This window comes from Pterocles gutturalis, unplaced genomic scaffold (genome assembly GCF_000699245.1).
Source record: "Pterocles gutturalis isolate BGI_N339 unplaced genomic scaffold, ASM69924v1 scaffold8073, whole genome shotgun sequence".
NCBI classification, from domain to species: domain Eukaryota; kingdom Metazoa; phylum Chordata; class Aves; order Pterocliformes; family Pteroclidae; genus Pterocles; species Pterocles gutturalis.
In genome coordinates, this window is record NW_010125497.1 from 1,008 (window position 1) to 18,106 (window position 17,099).

General features: G+C 50.7%; 1 protein-coding gene across 1 annotated transcript; it reads left to right on the forward strand.

Moving 5' to 3' along the window:
- Positions 1-343: 343 nt before the first annotated feature.
- L3MBTL2 (l(3)mbt-like 2 (Drosophila)) lies at positions 344-15,079 on the forward strand. Its single transcript, XM_010078583.1, has 16 exons — positions 344-608; positions 852-985; positions 1,332-1,455; positions 2,387-2,466; positions 3,382-3,499; positions 3,816-3,950; positions 4,489-4,577; positions 6,259-6,490; positions 7,203-7,282; positions 7,735-7,839; positions 9,028-9,175; positions 10,063-10,145; positions 11,959-12,193; positions 12,956-13,021; positions 13,966-14,088; positions 14,970-15,079. The coding sequence occupies exons 1-16, from the start codon at positions 344-346 to the stop codon at positions 15,077-15,079; spliced, it is 2,127 nt and encodes a 708-aa protein (XP_010076885.1).
- The last annotated feature ends 2,020 nt before the right edge of the window (positions 15,080-17,099 follow it).

The following is a 17,099-nucleotide window of genomic DNA, read 5'->3' on the forward strand; positions in this document are numbered from 1 at the left end:
GAAGGATGCAGTCTTCTCTGTCTTCAGCAGTGTGGCAGTGTAGTTCCCTGTATTCTTCCCATGTTCCTCAAACTCTTTTCTGTGTAGCTGCAGCTCTCTGTCTGTTTGTTTCCTCTTGGGAAGCAGAATGCAGCCTGTGAAATCCTGTAAAAGAACCTGTTGTGGGGGTCATACCTTCCCTGCTAGGGATTCGGACTTCTGCCTTAGAGCTGTCATGTGGACTCATTGCTCACCCTGAGGCCTCTCCCTGGTCCAAGAGGGTCCCCTAGCAATGAAGGCAGGTTTATTGTGGAGTGTGGTGTAAAATGTCTATTTTAAAGCAGACTGGCTCTTTTTTCAGTCGATGTCTACCCTCTGCCACAAAACTTCATCTTTGGAACGAATGGAGGAGGAAGGTGATGACGATGAGGAAGATGATGAACTGGACATCTTTGGGGGTTACGACAGCTTCCAGGGCTGCAAGAGCAGCATGGGCAGCGACAGCAGCTCCTGTTTGGATGAGTCTAGTGACGGTGAGGTGGCAGACCAGGAAGCTGGAGAGCTTCTGACCTCTTCTGTGCACCAGCCGTCCACAGGCCAGCTCACAGAGGACAACGGGTCCGAGCCAGGTACTGCACTGCCTGCCTGTTCTACCTAAAGCACGTGCATGATGTAAAGAACAAGGGCTGGGAAAGCTGAAGGGTATATGACTGCACCTTGCATGTGCTTTGGGAACAGCACTGGCTTGAGGCTGCGTTTTCTGGACTATGTGGGGGAGCTGCTATATGTAATGAAGGTTACCTGGGCTCAGCTCTGTCCTTGTAGCGCATTGGTCCTGCCAAATGCTCATGTTTTTGTGCCTTCCTCCTCAGCTGTGTGTGAGATGTGTGGGATTGTGGGCACCAGGGAGGCTTTTTTCTCCAAGACCAAACGTTTCTGCAGCGTCTCCTGCTCCAGAAGCTACTCCTCAAACTCCAAGAAGGCCAGCATCCTGGCCAGACTGCAGGTGAGTCAAAACCCTTCTTTCTTCCCTGGGGATGGAGCAGGATGTACCTGTGTGCAGGAGTTGCTCTCTAGTTAAAGATCAGACTGCCATTGCCAGTGGCTTGTTCTTCCTGCCTCAAGTCCCCAGAAAAAGTATGCCAGTGGAAAGGTGGTGCTTCCTAGAAGCTGGGGAAGGACACAGTTATATTTTACCTGCTGTTTCTTCTTATTCCTGTGAGCATTAGTGAAAATGCTGAAACCTGAAAATCGCCCCAAGGAAGAGATGCATGCCCTGCTGGCTAATTGCAGGGCCTGGCTTCCTCTCCTCTCCTGTGCCACTAATATTCCTAATGTCACTTCTTTTGTAGGGGAAGCCACCGACGAAGAAAGCTAAAGTTCTGCACAAGGCAGCCTGGTCAGCCAAGATTGGGGCCTTCCTTCATTCGCAGGGGACGGGACAGCTAGCAGATGGAACACTGACAGGCCAGGATGGTGAGTGTAGGTGAGGTGTTAGGAGGTGCAGCTGCCAGAGCCACAGAAATGGGGACACCTGGAAGCCTGTAAGCTCTACAGTCCTCTTCCTCAGCTTTGGTGTACTGCCTTGTACTTGTGTGGATCGCTCTGACACAGGCTGGCAGGACACAGGGCACATCTTCCTCCCTCTCTCTGCCAGTGTTAACAGAGCCCTGGTGGGTTCCTGCCTGTCCACTATTGCAGCCTCAAACTCGCTCCTGGTGTGGTTTGGACTGAAGCATAAGCTCAGTCTCACGAGTCAGCAAAGCTGACTTAAAGGTGCCCTGCTGCTCCCAGCCATTCACTGCCCCACTGCCTGTGGGGAGTTATATTTTTGCCGAGTTAGTTACTGACCAGTTTGAGGAACAGCCAGTCACTACGGCTGGAGGAGTAGCAAGCTGCTGTGTTAGGGCAAAAGTGAGCCCCAGGAGGTGGCAGCAGGGATTGATCCCTGAGCAGAGTGCTGCTGGAGCAAAGTTGTAGCGCTTCACTCTGATTTTCCCACCACCCTCCGGGGAAGCAAGCGCTGCTGGTACGACCTTGCAATGTGGCTGCTAACTGGTTTAGCACTGGCAGGTGCAGTCTCTGCTCTCCTTGGAGTGCTTGAGGCCTGAGCTGGATTTGACCCTTTTTCTTGCCCCTCCTGCCCCCTCTTTCCCAAAAGCAAGTGACAGCAAGGACTGATAAATAATATATTGTGCCTCTTGGGGGGGGCTGATCCCTGTGCACTTGTAGGATCGAGTTCCTCACCAGGGAAAATACACTGGAATGCAGGGTCTCTGTGTGCTGGGGCAGAGAGCTCTGTCCCAGAGCAGGGCACAATGTGGCTGCAAGGTGTAGTCCAGAGGTAACTGAGAGCTCTGTGCTTTTTCGATAATCTCACCTGATTTTCTGCTCTCATATCTTATAGCACTCGTCCTGGGCTTTGACTGGGGAAAGTACCTGCAGGAGCATGGTTTCAAGGCAGCTCCTGTCAGCTGCTTCAAACACGTGAGTTCTACTTTGTCGTGCCTTGAGGTGTGCATGGGACATGCCATATGCATGGGGCTCCTCTGTGCTCCTGTGACCAGTGGTAGGGACGGACCTGGGAAGCTGGTTAGTAAGCCCCCGCTGATGCAAGGAAAGAAGTTGGGGCTTCTCACACCTAAGAATGGGAGTCCCACAGAGGGACCAGGAGTTTTGGGGGAGAAAGCAGGGGGGGATTTGGTAGAAGCACTGCCAGTGGTGATGGCCCAGTGCTGGCTGGGGACAGAATTAGTTCTGACTGGGGGGGATAGTGGAAAGCTCCTGGTTGCCTTTGCAGTTGGTGTGGGTGAGCACAGCCCAGGGAGGTGTGCAGGGAGGAACTCACCTTTTGTGGGCCTGGCAGTAACTGCCCCTCCAGCGTGTCTGGTTGCTGTCATACCGATTTGCAATCTCTGTGGGCCAAGTAGGCATGGCACATCCATGGAAGAATTCTTAGGCATTATAGCAGCCCCAGCCCCTCTGTGTATTAAGACTCACTTGTTATGTTTCTTTTGAGTTGTGATCTCAAGTACTAACGAAATTTTATTTTTCTTGAGGATAGGTCAGGAAGACACAGCAGTTTGATGGTTAGGGATTTTGATACCATAGAGGAATGGCAGCAGCTACTTTGGGATAACAGGACAGCTGACAGTGAAGTAGTTAAGTGTTGCTATACAATGTTCTGCCTTTTGGGATCCTTTGTGAACACCCTAGTGAGATGTTGGGGACAGTTTCTTTGCATTTCAACCTGTTGGCAGATACAGGAAGGGTGAGCATGCAAACCTGGGCCTAAGGTGAAAGTGTAGCTGCCTAAAACATATCTCTGAAACCTAAAATGAGGGCCTGAGCTGCTCTGACTGTCAGTGCCCCTCCTCCAACATGGCTGCCTCAATTCTTCAGGTGCCGCTCTTTGATCAGTGGGATGATGTGGTGAAAGGTATGAAAGTGGAAGTGCTGAACAGTGATGCCGTCCTCCCCAGCCGTGTGTACTGGATTGCGTCCGTCATCCAGACTGTAGGTATGTCTCCAGTGTAATTCCAGACAGCTGGGGATGGCTAGCCTCTGGGGGAAGCTTTAGAGAGCTGAGTGTAGCTGGTCAAAACATCAGCTCTTTGGAGCTCTGCAACTGCTGAGAGATTTTGGAACAGGAAATACCACGGTGCGGGGGAGGGAGGAAAGCAGCATCTGGTTCCTCTTCTGGTTGCTGGAGAATGGCTGGAGAAGCTCTGATAACCTATGCAGAGCTGTGAAGGCCATGCTGTGGTGCCCAATGGGGAGAGGATAAATTCTTGGCCTCTAATGCCTTTCTCTGTTTGTCTGCTCTGTCCTGGCAGGGTACAGGGCCCTTTTGCGATATGAGGGCTTTGAGAATGACGCTGGCCACGACTTCTGGTGCAATTTGGGCACAGTGGATATTCACCCCATTGGCTGGTGTGCCATCAACAGCAAAATCCTGGTACCACCACAAAGTGAGTGTGAGGCAAGAGGGGTCAGCACATGCCTGGGCATGGAGGAGTGGTGGTTTATGCCTAGGCCAATGGGACAGGTGCTACCATTGTATGTGGGACCACAGCTCCATTTATGTTACAAGGAACAGTTCTTTGGGAAGCTGGAGACTGCTCCCTCTGCATCTCCCTGTGGTTGACCCTGGGGGTGCCGGATGCAGAGCTGGTGTCAGACCTATGGACAGAGGCTAATGCTGGTGGCTGTTCCTCCTTCTGACCCACATGGTGGCTAGGCTTAACCTTTGGAGGAACGTTTTGGTCCTACATCCTGGACAATGTCTCTGGGGAGTGCAATGGCTCCGGTCCCTGCTCAGCTAGCAGTTTGGAGAGTTGTGGGGGCAAGCTTGCAGAATAGGGTCTGCCTGAGAGCAGCAGGTACAGAATCTGAATGTGAAGAAGGCATTTTAATGCAAATGAACTCTCAGAGAGGAAGAAAGATGGAGTGTGATGCTGTGATTCCTTCGGTCATAAAAATGTGCTTTTCCCCTGTGTGTGTGTGTAGCTATCCTTTCCAAGTACACTGACTGGAGAAGTTACCTCATGAAAAAACTGGTGGGAGCCAGGACCATCCCAGTGGATTTCCACATCAAGGTAAATGTGGGAGGCTGTCATTTTATGTGTGGAAATGAACCCAAAGCTAAGAGATGTGTGCACAACACGTTTCTTCTTGTTCTGATCTGTGCAACTCCTATGTACCTCCTTGAAACCTGGGCAGGACAGGGGCAGTGAGTCCTTCCCCATACTCCTGAGATACCTGTCATGATGCTGTGGGTAATGGCACAGCCTCCGTGCCCTGTTAGCACAACCGTTTCTCCTTTGGGTCATAGATGGGCTTTAAAAGCTGTTGTCATGTAGTCTGCTGGAAAATACTGGGGATGAGGTTTGTTATTTTGGTTTCCCCTTTTGTTTAAAGGAGAGGCCAATGCAGCTCCAACCCGGCCTTTCCCTGCCCTGTTTCAATGCTGAGGAATGGCTCTGAGAGTTAAACACCTTTGTCTTCAGTGGTGGTAGCACAGCAGCTTGCAGGCAGTGAGAGACGGGCACAGGCTCCTTCGAAGTGCATGGAAGCAACTGTGCCGTGGCCTCTGCAGCCTTATAGCTCTCATGGTTGTTTCGCGTAGCCTGCACTGAGGTTAGACCATGTTGGATCTTTTGTGACTGTCAGCTTTAGAAGGCACAGATAAGGAAGACTGTCCCAGAGACAGCAGGCAGGAAGGGAGGTGATGGATTTTCCTGTGTGCGAGGTAATTGGTGACACTGAGCTGGGGACCTTTACAGGGTTGTCATTTCCCTTGTTGCTTCTCAGAAAGTTGAAGGGATGTTCATAGCCGCCTGTTCCCGGGCCACAGCTTGTAGCTGAGAGCTCACGCCGTGGCAGGGAAGTGGTAGAGGGAGACAGATGTTGTCAGTATCTTTCTCCCCTCAGCATCTCCACTCCCACCTAATGAACAGGAAGTGGGAGAGGAAGACCTTACCTTAAAAGTTCTTTTGGATTCGGGTGTAGGTTGGTTTGGGTGTCCCAAGTCTGTACTGAGCTGTGATTCCTAGTTGCTGGACAGCATTCTGCGATCACAGTGGCAAAATGTCAAGTGTTCTTTAAACACCTTTGGGTATTTGTGGATGAGTAAGAGTAGGCTGTATCAGCAAACTGAAGGTCTCAAAAAAAAAAATCAGTTAGAAGGCAGCTAGTGACTCTTTTTGTGTGCCTGTGCCTTTGGATCAGTCTGCATAGTAACTCTGGCGTTGGAGTTGGCAGATAGATTACCATGTTGCTCAACCTCTGATCAGAGTAAAAAGGTGAAAATAAGGGCCTGGCCTTTCTTAAAGTCAACTGAAATTCCTATTGCCCTTTGGGAAGCTACACCTCTAACTGCTTCCAGCCTTGAAACCCTTATGATCTCTTTCATGACTGAAAAAGGCACAAAACTCCTCAGTCAGTTCCTGGTGAACAGAAGTGACATCTGTTTCTCACACTCACAACATTCACACAAGGTGCTGTCTGAGCACAGCTGCTGGGCCAGGGTGGGGGTAGCTGTTATGGGGCCACAGGACGGGAGATTTGGGGAGTGTGTGCCCAACCATACTGTCATGTGTGGGGCTGGCAGCTCCATGTCCCCCTGATGGTCCCGCTCCCATGCATCACTTCCTAGTCAGCATTGGGCACTGCAAGGGGTTGTCCAGCGTGTCTGTGGGGAAAATGGTTCTCTGAAGTGTTTAGAGAAGGAAGACACCAACTGTGATTGATCTCACCTCCTCTGTTGGTTGTTGCCAGATGGCGGAGAGTATGAAGTACCCATTCCGGCAGGGCATGCGGGTGGAGGTGGTGGATAAGAACCACGTGTCCCGGACGCGCATGGCAGTGGTGGACACGGTGATCGGAGGCAGACTGAGACTCCTCTATGAGGATGGTGACAGCGATGATGACTTCTGGTGCCACATGTGGAGTCCCCTCATCCATCCTGTGGGCTGGTCACGGAGAGTGGGCCACAGCATGAAGAAGACAGGTAGGGATCAAGCCACCACAAGCATCTTCTGATTTGCTATGAACTGCCTGGACCCTGCTGCTGACACCAGTCCTGACATGTCAGGAGCCAGGCAGTTGCCTCAGGACCTGACAAATAAAGTCTGCAGTCATGTCAGCTGCTTTTACCCCGGATAGATCTGCTGCTGCAGGTCAGGACAGCGTCACTGTAGAGCTTCTTACCTGAAGCAGGTAGTCTGTCCCCACAGCGTGAGAATGCAGAGTTTGCAACATCACAGATGTTTACAGTCTTTTTGAGGAAATTCATGCTGGTTTTCTGTAAGAGTGGGTGCCACCAGGTTGTGTTTTTCTGGACTTTACGGAGAGGAATTGTTGATCAGCTTAGACTGGGAGAAAAAAACAAGCCTCAAGCCCTCCTGATCCTTTTGATTGTGTCTTCCTTCCTTGCTGCCTCTCCCTGGTGATTACAGCTGCATGTAGAGGTGTTACCACTAGTGCTCCGGAAGGTCAGACATCTGCAAGCGAGCCCTTGTATCTGTGAGCAAGCCCTGCATCACAGCCCATGTTATGAGAAGGTGTAGAGGGACTGACCTGTTCTTTTTATTACTCTTCTCATGGTCTCTAATCTAAGTCTTTTATAGCAGCTGAGCTCTTACTAGGGAATTCATAACCATTGTGTTTTCTTACTGCAGTTGCTGCAGGTTTCTTACCTCTGTTTCTTCCATTCCTCACAGAAGAAAAACGCAGTGACATGGCGAACCATCCCACCTTCCGGAAGATTTACTGTGATGCTGTCCCCTATCTGTTTAAGAAGGTAGGACAAGTCTGCCTTTCTGTGTTGGCCACAGCAAAGGAAGCAATGATACCACTTCCTTCCTTGGGTATATATGCTGTTGTGTGGGTTGTTGAGGGTGGCTCAGTTGCCTCTCTTGCAGCTATAGGGCAGTAAGGTGTTTGGGGTGTCAAGGCTGTGGTTGGGCAGGGGCAGGTCAAAATAGAAAGGTTGAGGACTGAGATGAGAAGGAGGCTTGCTTTGCTGCGGAGCAGTGGTTGAGTGCTGGTCCTGGCTCTCTGACCAGAACCTTGTCAGGAGGTTGCTGACACACAGCATTGGTTTGGCTGCCTCTTTGTAGTTCTTGTAATATTTCTTCTTGGGTTGAGCCAAGTAAAGAAGGTCTAATCCTGTTTGCACTTGGCGCACTTAGTGTCAGGGTGGGACTGTTCCACACCCCTGACAGCACATGGTTATACCAGCGTCTCCCGTAGGTACGAGCTGTCTATGCTGAAGGTGGATGGTTTGAGGAAGGCATGAAACTGGAAGCCATTGACCCCCTGAATCTGGGCAACATTTGTGTGGCCACTGTTTGCAAGGTAAGTTCAGTGGGTGGAAGGGGGTCTGTTGTGTTTACCTGAGATAACCCAGCCTCTCCTCAGGTCTTCACAAATGAATAAGACCAGGTAGGATTTTGCATGAGGGAGAGGAGAGGGCTGTCAAGAGAGGCAGGCAGCTGGTGCATGGAGGGAGTTGGGGCATTACCTCAGAGGTCTGAGGAGCTGATGCGACCAGCAGTTGTCCACGTGTGCCTAAGTGGACAGCATGAAGATGAGCATGCTTGGTCTGCGAGCTGACTGTCCAGTGTATGTGACTGGCAGCCGCCCTTCCTTCACCCTTGGGTATGCAGTACGGAAGACTTGTTCTCCAGTTCTCGGAGTGCATAAGGAGAGGCCTCTGTAGTGCTGCTTTGAGAGAAAGGAGAGAGGAAGAGTTGTGGGGTGACCTCTGTGTGGGGAATGGGGTGTATCTGTATGGGCAGCATTCACAGGTGTAGGAAGCTGAGGCTGTAAGTGTCTCCTGCCTTGATGAGTTGGTAGTGAGCTCTACTCCTGTGCTAGTGTTGGGAAATTGCTTGCACAGCTTTCCTCAGCGGGGTGTGTTTCATGTCCTAAAGTATAGCATCGACTTGGGCTTTTCGTGCTCCCTCAAGAAGCTGTTTGCCCTCACAGAACCCAAGCAGAGGACTTTGACACTTGGAGTTTGGCAGGGGGATGCTAGAAAGCTCTTTGTGTCTGTAAAATGTTGCCTTCAGCCATTTGGAAATGTGAAGAGGCTGGGGCAGATGAGCCTATCACATTTGGTAGGCACCAATTACCAGTGAGTGACAGGAGGGGACAAGTCTTGTTTCTGTAGGAAGTGTCAAGGTGGTGCCCTTCCCTGCTGCCTGGTAACAAATACATGACCTGGCTGGTGTAGAGAGTCTCTGGGCTGCCAATAAAGTCTGTTTCTGAGGGAGAACAGAGCTCCTGACCTTTATTGCTGAGTCCTTCTCACCAAGCTATTAGTATTGGTCCCAGTCCTGCAGAAATTGCTACTTTGGGGATTAGCTTGTGTTGACTAACATATCTGGAGAAGCTACTGCATGCCCTGGAGCACACAACATTGCATTTTACTGTCTAGTGGCAATTGTGATCCATCTGTGGGGACTCTTGGGAGGATTCTTTGAGAGGAGAGGCTTTAGAACAAGCAAAGCTCTGCACTCATGCCCTTCACTTCCACCTCAGGTCCTCTTGGACGGGTATCTCATGATCAGCATTGATGGAGCCACATCTGCTGATGGCTCTGACTGGTTCTGCTATCATGCCTCCTCGCATGCCATCTTCCCCGTCAACTTCTGTCAGAAGAACAGCATCGATCTGACCCCTCCAAAAGGTGAGATTTGGACTCTGCCCTGTGGCACAAACCTGCATGCAGAATCTGCTGGGCTGTGATTTTTCTGAGACATGTCAGCTTTAGATAAATCAAAACCACGAGGTCCCAATCTGCCTGTTTTTCAGGGAGATAGAGCTGGTTCAGAGAGCCAGTCCATTTGAGCTCTGCCCATATACCAAGTCTTGGTACTCTGTGGAAGGAAGTAAAATCTCAGGGGTGCATTAATGGCCTGGAGGTTAGCTCCTGGAGGCTCAGTGGGAGAGATGTACAATCCCCAAACTGAAGAGAATCAAAGGTTCAAAAGACAAGGAGGGTGGGAAGGGATAACTAGAGTCCTTGCTGCATGACTCAGTACTTAAAAGTGGCACCTCTATTCTTCTTGTATGAATAAATCTGAGATCAATATTTCTGAAAAATGTTGAGATGCAGTCAACCTAGGAGTGGTTTTACTGCCTCTTCAAGCCTTACCCAAAAAAGGCCTACTCTGAATTTCTGTGTTGCAGCACTTTTGTGCATTGCTGTTCTCTCTTCCTTTGATGTCACTGCTGGTGGGAGAAAGATTGGTCTTGGTGGCATGTTTTGAACATACTTCTTCCTGCCTGCTGCTTCTCCTCACCCTCCTCTGTGGTCTGGTTACGTGACTGACACAGGTGTTCAGAGTTGCAGCTTGCACTTTTCTGTATTTGCCCGCTGGAGAGGGATGCTGGACTGCCATGGAATCTGTGCCTTAGATTTACATCCAAGATCAGGCTGTATGTGCTGGTTAATGAAACTCCTTTGCAACTAGTTGCTATGCCTCCTTCCTGCCTATTCTGCCTGTCTTTTTCCCCCAGCTGGTCTGCCAAGTGACTGCCTTTTTCCCCTCTGACCATGTCTTCTTGCTGCAGGGCAAGATGCAAAGACCTTTGACTGGGAAAGTTACCTGGAAAAGACTAACTCAAAACCTGCTCCAGCACGGCTCTTCAATACAGTAAGTGCTGTCAGGAAGAAGAGTTGTGTAGGGGTGCTTGCAGTCAGCAAGGGGAAGCACAAGAGCTCTGGCTTGTCACAGAATGGTTGAGGTTGGAAGGGACCTCTGGAGGTCATCTTGTCCAACACCCCTGCTCAAGCAGGGTCACCTAGAGCAGGCTGCCCAGGACCATGTCCAGATGGCTTTTGAACATTTCCATAAATGGAGACTCTACAACCTCCCTGGGCAACCTGTGCCAGTGCTCAGTTGCTCTCCTAGTAAAAAGTGTTTCCTGATGTTCAGTGGGAACCTCCTGTGTTTCAGTTTGTGCCCATTGCCTCTGGTCCTGTCCCTGGGCACCACTGAGAAGAGCCTGACTCCATCTTTGCACCTTTCCTTCAGGCATTTATAGACATTAATGAGATACCTGTGAGCCTTCTCTTCTCTAGTCTGAACAGTCCCAGCTCTCTCAGCATTTCCTCATAGGAGAGGTGCTCCCATCCCTTCCATCACCTTCATGACCCTTCCCTGGACTCTCTCCAGTATGTCCATGTCTCTACTGTACTGGGGAGCCCAGAACTGGACCCAGCACTCCAGGCATGTCCTTACCAATGCTGAGCAGATGGGAAGGATCACCTCCCTTGATCTGCTGGGAACACTCCTCCTAGTGCAGCCGAGGTTACCATTAGCCTTCTTTGTCCCAAGGACACGTTGCTGGCTCATGTTCAACTTGGTGTCCACCAGGACCCCCAGGTCCTTTTCTGCCAAGCTGCTTTCCAGCTGCTTGGCCCCAGCATGTGCTGGTGCCTGGGGTTGTTCCTCCCCAGGTGCAGGACTTGACATTGCCATTTTTTGAACTCTATGAGGTTCCTGTCAGCCTATTTCTCCAGCTTGTCAAGGTCCCTCTGGATGGCAGCATGACCCTCTAATGTATCAGTCTCTCCTAGGTTTGTATCACCAGCAAACTTGCTGACAGTGCACTCTGTCATGTCATCCAGATAATTAATGAAGATGTTGAACAAGATTGGACCCAGTATCGACCCCTGGGGTACACCACTAATTACTGGCCTCCAACTAGACTTCCTTTTAGTAATCGTCACCCTCTGGGCCCAGCCATTCAGCCAGTTTTCAATCCACCTCACTGTCTCCTCATCCAGCCCATACTTCCATCAGGTTCTCTGTGAGGATCTTATGGGAGACAGTGTCAAAAGCTTTACTGAAGTCAGGGTAGACGATATCCGGTGTCTCTGCTGGGTTGCTCTTTGGAGCCAGTCAGCACTTCTAAGGAGAGCCCAAGGCTGGGACAAGCAGTGTTGTGCCTTTGTGGATGTAATGATGTCTTTGGTCCCTCTGAGCATGACCTGTGATTCTCTTGTGTTTCCAAGAGCTCCAGGCTCCTGGTGGTTTCTGCACCACTTTTATTGCTGTGGACATGTGGCTGGCGCTTGAGTGGGGGGGGCTGCTTTGCATCAGCAAAACTGCTGCAGCACCTGGGCCTGTGCCAATCTTTCTGACTTCCTAGGGCTGTCTCAGGTTAATGGGTTTGATCGGGTGTCACTTAACTGCTGTCTGCTGCTGCCCCTGGGTCAGGATCTTGTTTCTAAAGGCTGGGCCGAGATTCACTAAGAACATGGCTGGCCTTGGATCTGTTCATGTGTGCCCCCTTCTTTTATGTGGCCGGTTCTGTTGCTCAACCATGGGCTTGTTCTCTCTCTGCTTGCTTTAAGCTGGAGGCAAGCCCTTAGCAGATCTAGGGTGCTGGTGGCCAAGTGTGGGTTTGGACTGGGTGCAATGGCCTTGGGTTTTCTTTTTTTTTGTTTTTTTCTGCACCCAGGACTGCCCAAACCATGGCTTCAAAGCAGGCATGAAGGTGGAAGCAGTGGACCTGATGGAGCCCCGACTCATCTGCGTGGCCACAGTGAAGCGTGTAGTCCACCGTCTCCTTAGCATCCATTTTGATGGCTGGGACAATGAGTATGACCAGTGGGTGGACTGTGAGTCTCCTGACATTTATCCTGTGGGGTGGTGTGAGCTGACAGGCTACCAGCTTCAACCACCTGTTGTTCCAGGTGAGTGAAGATTTGACTGTGGTTTCCAACACTACAGGTAAAGGTTTCCTTCTTTCTGCTCTGTGAGTGGCACCTCCTTTTTGGGCCCTGTAGGGAGGAGAAAATTGCCTCCTTGATGTGCGCTGGCTACCATAAGTCTTCCTCTGCTGGCACAGTTGGCAGGGGGAGGAGTCTTTGGTGGGGAAAAAACAGCCTGAGATTGGAGGTTGGCTCTATTTTCCCTCTGTTCCCCCACCTGCACACCAACAGAGAATTGCTCCTGATGAAGTCAGGTAGAGTTCCAGGTGGTCCTGTCCCTGCACAGATCCCTTTTACTAAGCTTACCTACAGCCTCAGCCAGGTAGCAGAGGGGGCTCTGCCCCTTCTCCCTTTTCTCATCAATTCTCGGGCTCTGCCTGTAAAAGGTAAGAGCATCCCTCTCAAGAGTCTGTTCCTTCCCTTGTCACAGGGAGGCCACTGCCTCACCTTTGCAGGTGTTTTCCTCTTTGTCCCAAGCTACGAATCTTGTTTCTTTACTGCCCCTGCCCAGTCTCTACTGGGCCTCTCTCCCCTATGCTGCCCCAGCCTGCCACCCTGGGCCCTCGCCTGGAAGCACAGAGAGCAACTGCGCTAGAGCCTTGCTTTCCTCTCGGATGGTTGTCACGGGAAGAGGGCGTTGGCTCGGGGGGACGGGTATATCTTGTTTCTCGCTTATGTCACTTCATCCCAGTTACCTACTGGTTATGGGACTTGGCTTTCGTTTCCCTCTCGTCTCCATGACAGAGCCCACAACTCCAGTGAAGGCCAAGGAGGTGCCCAAGAAGAAGAAGAAACCCTATGGAAAGAAGAGTGAGTGATGTTTGATTGGTGCCCTCCGGCTCGCTCGCAGGCTGGGCCCAGTTAGAGGAATCCTGTCCATGTCCTGTCAGAGCAGGAGAGAGAGGCCTTGTCTTGCTGTGGATGCCCTCAGTCACCTGTGGGTTTGACAACACAGCTTCATCCTTCTTAACTGCCCCCGTTGCCTAAGACAGCAGAGAGCTGCGTGTGTGGGAAGGATCTGTTTTGCAGCCTGTTTTCTGTTGGCTGAGGTATAGATGGCGCTTGCTTCCAGGCGTGAGGTTGTGCTGCTTTCCCCACTGTGACCATGGCTGGAGGGAGAAAATTTGTTGCAGCTGGAGGGTAGCTGGAGAGCAACCCTGCCTGCTTTGCGCTGATGGGAAGGCCTTAAGATGGCTGAAGAGGGCAGTAGTGGGGCTGGACCATGTTATTGTTTCATCTTGTCATTGTTGTTGTCATTGTTGCAGTAGCTGTGGCAAATCATGCACAGACAGGCAAGAAACTCCTTCCTGGGGGGTGGAGAGGAAAGGACGTCTAAAGAGTATAAGGACGTTCAACCTAAATAAAAATGTCAGCTAATAATGAAAACATTAATGCTACAATGTCCGTGCCTTGTGGCCAACATGCCCTTTGTCTAGGACTAGACCCAGACAGGTAAGCAAAGCTGTCTCCAGACTGATTCCAGCAGGACCTGCTCCTCGGGAGTTAAGCACACACGCAGGTGCCTTGCCTTTAATGAAGGAGAACACAGAGGAGCATCTTTTGAGATGATGATTATGGAGATTTTTCTCCAGTAGGCCACTTCTGTTGAGTAACCAGTGGCAGCTAATGACCGTGTAGCTTGCTGGTCAGCTGTGCTGGTCCCTGGCCTGTGGTTTCTCAGTGGAGCAGGGTTGCTGATTTTCTAGGGGAAAAGAAACACCTTTTTCCCCATGCTCTGTTATCTCTTTGTTAAGGAAAAAAGTTACCTGCCAAAACCCGCACCATCAAGCAGACTGTCAAGAAGCCTTCCGCCCTGAAGACAAAACGAGAAGCGAAAGATGCCAGCAAGGCTTTGCCAGAGCCAGCACCTGACGAGAGTAAGGGAACAAGTTACTCTACACACTACTCTCTTGCATACGCCCTGCATGCCAGTGGCCCTCCTGAGGCATATGCTGCCTCTTGGCCATTAAGTTATGGGTGCTCCCAGGCAGGGAAAGGCAGCATCGTGATAAATGTCCTTCCCCACTCCTCCAGAGACAGGAGAGTGGAAGAAAGCTTTTGCCTGCTTTCCCTGAGAAGGTTTGCCTCCTGAGAAGGTTTGGTGGTACAACTAGATGTGTTGATACTGCTGATGCCTGCTGAGGGCCTGGCTGCCCTACTGAGCAGTCTGGTTGTGTGAGGTCAGTTAGGGAGGAGAGACAAGATGGACATGTCAGAGGTGTGCTGTCACATCCCAGTCCCCACAAGGGCCATCGCAGCATGTGAACACAGCACATTGTGCTGAGCATTGAGAGATGTAGTGACTGGAAGAGCATTTGTCAGCTGGGTCACCTGCCAACCCTCGTGGGTGTTGGAGAAGAGGGTGGGTAAGGTGTTTTGTGCACATGGAGTTGGAGCCTCATGAAGGTCCCTGTTGTTCACAGAGGTTTAATTTCCCCTGTGTGGATCCAGGCAGGTAGAGAATGGACCACACTGGCTTTTCCTCCCTTGGCCCTAGGAGAAGCTGTTCTTGGGAGCAGGCAGCTGAATGCTCCCAGGGTTTAATCCCAGCCTGATTGCTGCTGTGACCATGGACAGATCTGTGCCAGCAAGATAGGGCTGCCTGTGGTAAGGGACCTTTAAGAAGTGGGCTGGAAACCTGGGGCATTTTGAGTATCTGCATGAACAGAGCTGGTTCTGGGGTGCTGCAGGTAGAGTGAGGCAGCATGGGTTGATTTTGCTTATTTATTTTTCCCTCTCTCTTTCTGTCTCTTGCTAGTCATTGCTGTGCAGGTGAAAGAAGAAACCATCGACCCCTCGGTAGCAGAGTTTGGAGCTACAGAGCTTCCCATTTCCATCAGCAGCATAAAGCAGGAGGACACAGACTGATCCTCAAGTATCCCTCAGCTGCCCACAGCAGCCTGCGCTTCACCTTGTGGCTCTTTGGAGAAAGTCCTGGCAAAGGGAAGCGGAAGACTAAAAGGGCCTTCCCTTTTTTGAGGCAGACCACCCTGAAACATCACAACTCTGCTTTCCCAGTGTGCAAGAAAATTTCCCCCAGACCTGGAATTTTAAGCTCTGGGAAATAGACTCTGGCCGGGCCACAGGCACACTGAGGAGCGTGACCAGGGTGGCTGCTGGGGTCATGTGTGCCTGGCTTTGAAGGCACCTTTCCAAGCAGGAGTTCCCAATGGGGAAAGAGGCTGCCAGAGCACAGAAGGGGCAGTTTGTGTTCTCAGCTGTGGCTGGAGGTGGCAAGCTGCAGCCTGGGATGATGTGTGCGGGTCACATGTGTCAGGAAACCGGCTGCCTTCATAGGACATCGGTGCTGTGCTCCTTGGTCTAGGCCCTGCAACCCCTGAGAAAGTCCGGACAGGAAGAGTGGAAAGAGGTAGAAAAAACAAACAAACAAACCCAAACAAACACAAAAAGGGATGATGATGATGCCTCTTGAGGGAGCAAGAGACCTTTTATGAGTGCTATCATGTCTTGCTCATGAACCCAGAACTGCAGAGGACATGGTGCACAGTTAGAATTTTTAAATTTTTAGCAGTCCTACTGTAAATTTTATCTATGATCTGTCCCCTAAAGTCCTGTGAATTAAACTTGAGGAAGAAGCCAAAGGCTTGTGTATTGCTTTCTGGGTCACCAGAATACCAGGGTTAGCCAAGAGGGGGAGGAGAAGAGGGCTGTAACTGGGTTGGAATAAGTAGACAGCGTTTTGCGTGGTTTTTTTGAGGCATGCAATAAGGTTTTTCTGTACCCTCACCCCTCTGTACTTCCCAGTTCTGTGTAAGGGCTGAATATCACAAGAATGCCATAGATGACTTGAGGCAGGGGATGCCATTTGCTCTTTTAGAATGAAGCTGTAACATTCCTCTCTTCCCAGACTGGCCATCAAAGTTCAGGGTGGAAATCAGAAAGGTCAGTATGACACCAGTGATGAAAAACAGTTTAAAATCTCCTGCAGCAGGTTCCTGTGAACTTTCTACAGGTGAGGAAGTGTCCTGCCTGTTGGTGCTACTGCAGAGCCCGGCCGGCTGTAGGGCAAGTGCCTTGTCAAACCCTGCAGGGAAAGGGTGGCTGCCCAGGGCACCATCTTGGCCATGAAATGGCTGCCTTGGCTGTGCTCCCCTCTAGTTTCCAGGCGAGAGCTTGTGATGCCAAAATAGTTCCTGCTTTGCACAGTGGTTCATGACAAGAAAAAAAAAAAAAAAAAAAAAGAAAAAGAAAAGTTGGCAAGCTAACCATCTAGAAGACACAGTGTAGAGACTGGGAGTAATTAACACGGTCTTTTCCCTTCTGAAGAGGCAAACAGAGCATTTAACTGGGAAGGGAAGAAAAGTCCACGGGGAAGAAATGAAACGCAAGTGGAGAAAGTGTGGAGGGTCTGTGTCAAACTGGGCCCAAGAGCTGTGCCATCTTGGCCCATCCCTAACTGCCCCCCTGGGCAGGCCCTGGACTCCTGGGGAAACTATGGGGGTGTGGGATTTTTGTCAAGAGTGTGTAATGGGGCTTCCCTGCCCACCTGCCCATGTCTGCTGGATAGTCCTGGCAGTTCTGCCTAGCACCAGTTTGTGACAGAGGTATTAATGTGAGAGGATCTCATTTCAGGGCAAAGCCATCATGTTTCTCTCTTCCCCTCCCTCCTGAGCTCCCACCTTTACCCAGCCTTGTTAAAGAGCTAGGCTTGTAGGGCCACCTGTCTTTATAGGATGGTATTTTCCAAATGCCTTTGGCTTTCTTCCTCCTGTGGTTTTTTTTTGGTTTTTTTGCTCTAACAGTTACATGCCCCACATGGTCATTTAATGGCTAGAAACCTTCTCAAGTTTAACAAACTTCTGACTCTAAAATGGGGCCAGGGGGCTCCCAGTCTGGGCTGCCGTGAGGAAGAGGTTGGGCACATCGT

Excerpts from the sequence above, each read along its gene's own strand:
- L3MBTL2 (XM_010078583.1), top strand. The coding sequence starts at position 344 with ATGTCTACCCTCTGCCACAAAACTTCATCTTTGGAACGAATGGAGGAG. Across the intron at positions 609-851 it reads GGACAACGGGTCCGAGCCAG|CTGTGTGTGAGATGTGTGGG; the intron begins GTACTGCACTGC and ends CTTCCTCCTCAG. Across the intron at positions 9,176-10,062 it reads CGATCTGACCCCTCCAAAAG|GGCAAGATGCAAAGACCTTT; the intron begins GTGAGATTTGGA and ends TTCTTGCTGCAG.